We start from the raw sequence: 6,963 nt of genomic DNA on the forward strand, positions 1-6,963 counted from the left end.
GAATAAGATGTACCAAGATTTGAAGGAGTCCTTTTGGTGGTCAGGCATGAAGAAAGAAATAGCTCAATATGTTGCTACATGTTTGACATGTCAGAAGGCAAAGGTAGAATATCAGAGACCTAGTGGTTTTTTACAACAGTTAGATATTCCTGAGTGGAAATGGGATAGCATTACTATGGATTTTGTTACTCATTTACCAAGATCAGTAAGGGGTCATGATGGAGTCTGGGTAATAGTTGATCGACTGATGAAGAGCGCTCATTTTCTTCCAGTTAATTTGAGAATATCTATGACTAAGTTGGCACATTTGTACATCAAAGAGATTGTAAGATTGCATGGGGTGCCTTCTAGTATTGTTTCGGATAGAGATCCCAGGTTTACTTCATGGTTTTGGCAGAGTCTACAAGATTCTTTGGGAACTAGATTGAGAATGAGCTCTGCATATCATCCTCAAACAGATGGGCAGTCTGAGAGAACGATCCAATCCTTAGAAGATCTGTTGAGGACATGTATCTTGGATCATCTGGGAAGTTGGGATGAGATGTTGCCTCTAGTGGAGTTTACTTATAATAATAGTTATCATGCCAGTATTGGGATGACACCATATGTAGCTTTGTATGGGAGGAAATGCAGAACTCCTTTACGTTGGTATAAGGATGGTGAAACAATTTTGGTTGGGCCAGAGTTAATTCAACAGACCACTGAGAAGGTGAAGCAGATACAAGACAAAATGAAAGCTTCTCAAAGTAGGCAGAAATAATATGTGGATCAGAGGAGAAAGCCTTTGGAGTTTGTAGCTGGAGATCATGTGTTCATGAGAGTGACACCAACCAAGGGTGTGGGACGAGCTATCAAATCAAGGAAGTTATCTCCTAAGTTTGTTGGACCATATCAGATCCTAAAGAAGATAGGTCCATTGGCTTATGAGATTGCTCTACCTCCTCAATTAACAAACCTGCATAATGTCTTTCACGTATCACAGCTAAGGAAGTACATCCCAGACCCTAGTCATGTGTTGGAAGTGGATAATGTGCAAATCAAGGATAACTTGTCTTTTGAAGCGAAACCAGTTAGGATTGAAGACCATCAGAGTAAAAAGCTCAGAGGCAAGACCATCAGTATGGTGAAGGTGGTGTGGGATGATAAATATGGTGATTCAACTTGGGAATTAGAAGAAACCATTAGAGAAACCTATCCATATCTCTTTTCTGGTAAGTCAATTTTTGGGGACGAAATTTTTTTTCTTGCTGGGGAGAATGTAAGGATCTAGAAAATAACCTTAGAGTAGAAGTGGTATATTTTAAATCATACCTGAATATTTTATTATTAAAATGAAAATGACATATAAATAGAAAATTCAGTTATTCAGGTTTCATTTTAAAATAACCACCATCTCTCTAAAAGTTCCCTTTTCCTTTCTCTCCCTTCTCTCTAAGATTCTGATCTCCTCGTTCATCTGTTTGACGATCAGAGTACGCCATTAGACTCCTGACAGCGAAGACTACAAGAGTGCCCGATCAAAATCTCTGATAGAGTAAGTTCATTTTTGTACCCTTTTCCTTTCCTTTCTTTCTCTCTATGATTCTGACATCCTCAGTTATTAGTTTGACGATTGGAGTCTGCCATTGGACTCCTAGCAATGAACTCTACAAGATTGCCCGATCAAAATCCTAAACAGAGTAAGTTCATTTTTGGCCCTTTTCTTTGAGTCCAATTTTGAACTTGATAGGGTTGTCTCTACATGAGTTTTACATGTGACTCTTTTAGCTTTAGGGTTAATCTCTGTTAACTCAAGGTCCTAGTTATATAGTTAGATTTTGATTAGGACTCTGTGGTGCAGGTTAATTACCTTTAAGCTTTTGGATATATTTGGAGCTCTTAGTGAGCATCAGCTAAAGTTCTGGTAAGGGAAGTTAGTCTTATTATTTTCAATAAAACCCTAGGTTAGAAGATTCTGGATGTGGAGGTGACGTGGTCACCAATTCCAATTGTTTTTGCTTGTAGGATTGTCTCTTTTGAAGAGTAAATTAATATATTGACTGGAATGGTTGATTTTGAATCTTTTATATTGATTTTAAGGTAAATAATTTGTTGAAAGTGTTTATGATTGAGAATTGAAAGTGTTTGAATGATAATATAAATGAGTTGAACTGTTCTTTTTGAATATTTTGTTGAATTACTTAAGTGAGATGCTTGATGAGAAGTGGTTGTGTGATTTCAGATGATGATTGATTTAAAGAGCATATATTTGGAATTAATTATGTGTTTAAGTAAAGTTTGAGATATATTTGGATTGTTTAGAAAGTTTAAATATGAAGTAATTGAGTGGTGCATTGATATGTTAAATGATGTATGTAATGAGGTTCAAGTGTGATCAAGATGTAGTATTTTCATGAAAGGAATGTTGAGATTGTTATTAGGGTGTATTGATTTGTGAGTGTCCTGTGAATGAGACGATCCTGACTCTACTGATATAATGGAATCATATAGATGAAGTTAATCAATTGGTGAGAGTCGAAGGAGGTCCATTTGGCTGAGTCTAAGGTTTGATAGAACTGATTAGAGCATATCAAATAGATTTACCCTGTCATATGAAGATGATGAGATGATGAGATATTGATATAATTATGTGCATGGCTGTGTGGGTTTCACAACAGTAGTATGACAGGTGCAGGTCTCTGGATGCTAATTTCAATACACGAGTCTTCCGGGAGTAGAGTCAAGTGTCTATGTGTTGTGAGTCAGTAAAAGTCTGACATATGAAAGATGAATTTTATGAATGTAATAGACACTTTATGGTTTGAGAATTCATATGAGAATTGATGAATATCCACTAGGAGAGGATTTTATTAATAAAGGAAGAGGATTTTCACCTACACATTTGAAGTTCTTCCTTCTAGTCTTCTCACAAATTAAAAGAAGTCAAAGAGAAGATCAAGCCTAAAGATAAAGAAGTCTACAAACTCTCAAATAATAGGCTTCATATTAAATATCTCTCTTTATAGTTTCTTTTAAATTGTAAATAATATAGAATAATGTTTAGAAAGGTGCTTAGAGGGAAACATGAGACACCTCTTTTGTAAAAGCATCTTTAGGCTTTAGTTTAGCAAATTCTAGAAGCTTGGGGAGTGAGCTTAGTAAGGGGGGGTGTGATCTTAGGAGTTTTTTGGGTAGCTTAGGGAATAAGCTATGTAAATGACCAGCCCTTACTCCTATAAAAGGAGGGCTTAGGTCCTTCACAATTCATATTGGAATTTTATAGTAGAGAGACTATACTCAATTTTGGAGAGAATTTGTGAGTTTTGAGTCTTCCTCTTCTTTGCCTTATCTTGTGAGCTATTGTGAGCTTCAAGTGGTGGCACTCCATCACTTATCTTGGTTCAAGGTTCCAAGTGGCGTGAATGGCTTCTTCCAATTCTCAAAATCCAGCAAGCATCTTCTTCTATAAGTGTTCTTCTTCCCTTTTCTTCAATTTTCCATTCGGTAGTTTTGATTCCTAGAGTTTACTTCTTTTTCTACCGTTTAATTTTGTGTTTCCAACATTGTGTTCTTAATTCTGTTTTGGTTCAGTAGCTATCTTTTAAATTCTGTCCAGTTTTAATTCTTGTTCTTCTTTCCTTTTGTTTTGATTCAATTTGACAATACATGGACTTCCATATGAGTCTTGGTTGGTGCTTAGTTTTGGTGAGTTCTTGAATTTAGAACATTGATCCAATTCTAAAGTAAAGTGCCTTTCAAATCCAGCTCAAGTTGTTCCTAAGAATGTCAAGAATCATGTGTTCTTGTAGTTACATTCACATCAAGAATTGATGAATTATGCTTACTAATTTGAAATTTAAATTCTATCAAAACTTTTTATATAGATAGCTTACCTTGTTATTTGTTTGTGTTTGTTTCTTTATCTGTGATGATCGTGTTTTACACAGGAGCAGATGAAATTGCAGGTAATAGAGTTCCTTAGTGAGCAGTTGGAGAATGAGATAGTTTTATTTGAATGCTTTGTTTTGTTGTTAAAACTTCTGATGTATATATTAAATCTCTATGAAGAGGGATATTTCTTTTGAGATACACATATGAGAAAGTAGTATATGTTATTTGTAATTAGATATTGCTTGTTTTACTTTTATTTTATTATATATGGGTAAAATTATGGATGTTACATTTTCAGCATCGCAATACCTCGTGTTACTAAGCCATTAAAGATCAAACCAACATTCCTCGGTTTGATTAGTACTCATCAATTCACTGCCAAGGACCATGAGGATCTGTATACACATCTTTCTATGTTTTATGAGTTGGTTGGAACAATGGGGTTCCAAGAAGGTGATATTGAATTTGTTCATTTGTGTTTATTTCCTTTTTTCATTAGCATGTAAAGCTAAAGAATGACTCAAGCCACATCTAAATTAGAGCCTCACTAGTTGGAAAGGCGTAGAAGAGAAGTTCTTACAAAGATTTTTTCCACTCTTCTGTTACATCAAAGTCAAGTCTGATATCTCTATATTTAGACATAGACCATACGAACCATTTTGTGAAGCCTGAAAGAGGTTTAAAGTAATGCTAAGAAGGTGCCCAAATCACGAATTTGAAGATATTGCTCAGCTAAATATCTTTCATAACAATCTCAGACCTGATACAAAGATGATCATGGATGCAATAGCTAGGGGTACAATGATGGTTGTCAATGTTGAACAAGCAACAAAACTTATTGAAGCATTAGTTTCAATGAATTATCAAGCTCAACATGATAGACAAATTATACACACAAAAAAGGTGCTTGTGCTTAATACTTCAAATGCAATTCTGGCTCAAAATAAAATTTTAACTCAGCATATTGAAGCATTAACCAAAGAAATGTGAAAACTTCCTCAACAAATATAAGTTGTGTAGTCTTCTCATATCCAAAATTAATCCATGAGATGTGATTTTTGTGGAGGCAATCATTCAAATGGCATTGTTCGTATCAAAACAACCCATTTGAAGAGAAATTCCACTACATGGGTAATTAGGGAAGGCCAGATGGTTTCTCCAACAATAATAATCATCTGAATAATATGTCTCAAGGTTGAAGAAGCAATCAGAACCAAGGTTTGGGTGGAAACAAGATATTGATCCATCTAACAGGCAAACCCCTTTTTCAACAACAACCACATTATCCTTCAATTCAGAAGAGAACGAGAAAATTGGAGGATACCTTGGAGAAATTTATGCAAGCATTGTTCTCCAATCAGAAGAATACAAAAGCTTAGATGAGAAATTTAGAAACACAGGTGAGATAGATTGCTAAAGAGTTGGAAGATAAAAAAAGTGGTCCATTTTCATCAAACACTTAAACTAATTCCAATGAGCATTGCTATTTAATCACCACTAGAAGTGATAGAGTTGTAGGAGAGAGGATTGGTGATAAATCAGTTGTTGATAAATAGAGAAAATACGAGAAAGAGAAAAATGAGTGTAAGGGAGAAGAGGGGGAGAAAAAAGAAAAAAAAAGTGTAAATATATAAGAGAAAAGGGAGAAAAAGAAAAAAAAATGGGAATCCAGATAGAAGTGTTCCTATTCTAAATGTACCCTATCCTCATGCTTCCTTAAGAAAGGATAGGGAAAGGCAATTTGCTAGATTTCAAGATATTTTGAATTGACTGCAGATTAATATTCCTTTTGTAGATGCCCTAGAGCAAATGGCCACATATGTGAAATTTATGAAAGAGTTGCTAACAAAGAAAATGAGATTCATAGAGGAAGATATTATAGATTTGGAGTTTAGTTGTAGCGTTATTATTCAGAAATCCTTGCCCTTAAAATCCAAGGATCCAAAAATTTATAGTATCCCAGTAACCATAGGTGCTTTACTTGTGGACAAGGCGTTACTAGATTTGGGGGCTAGCATCAATTTAATGCCTTTGGTCTTGATGAAAAAGATAGGAGATTTGGAGGTTAAACCCACCAGGATGACACTATAGTTAGCTGATAGATCAATTAAGTATTTGTCAAGGTGGAAAAAATCATATTTCCAGTGGATTTTCTTTTTTTGATAAACATAGAAGAAGACAAAGAGGTAAGTGTTTGTCAAGGTGGAAAAAATCATATTTCTAGTGGATTTTCTTTTTTTGATAAACATAGAAGAAGACAAAGAGGTTCCCTTAATAATTGACCCTTCATGAAAACTGCTAAAGTTATTATTGATGTAGATGATAAAAAACTTAAAGTGAGAGCTCAATATGATGAGGTGACTTTTAATGCTTTTGAGGTATTGCAACATTCTAATATAGGGAAGGATTGTCTAAGAATAGATGCATCAAATGAAGCATTTCTTGGAACCAAAAAGCAGTCACACACTTTTAATATGTTAGAGAAAGCTTTGAATTGTTTTATTTCATAAAGAGTTGGCAAAGAGAAAGAGTCTGAACCTGAATATGGAAAAGAAACTTAATGCCACTAAGTTATTTGCATCATGCTTGAATGAGGAAGACAAGGTTCACTAGAACACAAGTATAATGAAAGATGAGTTTAAACTTCGTCAAACAATTATGTTTCATAGCTCTAAGATAAAACTCACCCTTAGAAGGTTAAAGACAAAATGGGAAAGTTTGTTAGTTGTCAAGGAAGTTAGGATTGATGGATTTATTGAACTTGAAAGTCCATACTCCAGAAGAATTAAACATGTAATCATGAAAATGTTGCAACATAGGGCTCATCCACCATGATTGAAACATGTGTCAAGCTATATGACGTTAAACGAGTGTTTTCTGATAGGCAACCCAATGTTTTTTTTTATGTTTGGTTATGTTTATTTTATTTTATTTTTTTTCTTTTGTTTTAATATGTTTACATTAAGTGTTCCTGCATCAATCTCTTGGTTTAATTCTTGTTTTAATTTGGTTCATCTCATTCCCATGTTGATGACCCCGAAAGAGTTTGGATTGTGTGTTGCATGACCTGGGGACATGTATTCTTTTCCTGGG

The 6,963-nt window shown here is 34.6% G+C and overlaps 1 protein-coding gene and 2 pseudogenes across 1 annotated transcript; 2 read left to right on the plus strand and 1 right to left on the minus strand.

Moving 5' to 3' along the window:
• Positions 1 to 595: 595 nt before the first annotated feature.
• LOC150029010 (uncharacterized) lies at positions 596 to 1,270 on the plus strand (annotated as a pseudogene).
• Positions 1,271 to 4,479: 3,209 nt separating this feature from the next.
• LOC137813193 (small nucleolar RNA R71) lies at positions 4,480 to 4,586 on the minus strand (annotated as a pseudogene).
• Positions 4,558 to 5,961, plus strand: LOC150029011 (uncharacterized). Its single transcript, XM_090297885.1, has 3 exons — positions 4,558 to 4,856; positions 5,065 to 5,270; positions 5,666 to 5,961. The coding sequence occupies exons 1-3, from the start codon at positions 4,558 to 4,560 to the stop codon at positions 5,959 to 5,961; spliced, it is 801 nt and encodes a 266-aa protein (XP_090154011.1).
• Positions 5,962 to 6,963: the final 1,002 nt, after the last annotated feature.

This window comes from Phaseolus vulgaris, chromosome 2 (genome assembly GCF_051622355.1).
Source record: "Phaseolus vulgaris cultivar YP4 chromosome 2, ASM5162235v1, whole genome shotgun sequence".
Taxonomy (NCBI): domain Eukaryota; kingdom Viridiplantae; phylum Streptophyta; class Magnoliopsida; order Fabales; family Fabaceae; genus Phaseolus; species Phaseolus vulgaris.

Coding starts and splice junctions, on each gene's coding strand:
- LOC150029011 (XM_090297885.1), top strand. CDS start 4,558: ATGCTAAGAAGGTGCCCAAATCACGAATTTGAAGATATTGCTCAGCTA. Junction 4,857..5,064: donor GAAGCATTAACCAAAGAAAT/GTGAAAACTTCC, acceptor ATATGTCTCAAG/GTTGAAGAAGCAATCAGAAC. Junction 5,271..5,665: donor TGAGAAATTTAGAAACACAG/GTGAGATAGATT, acceptor TTCCTTTTGTAG/ATGCCCTAGAGCAAATGGCC.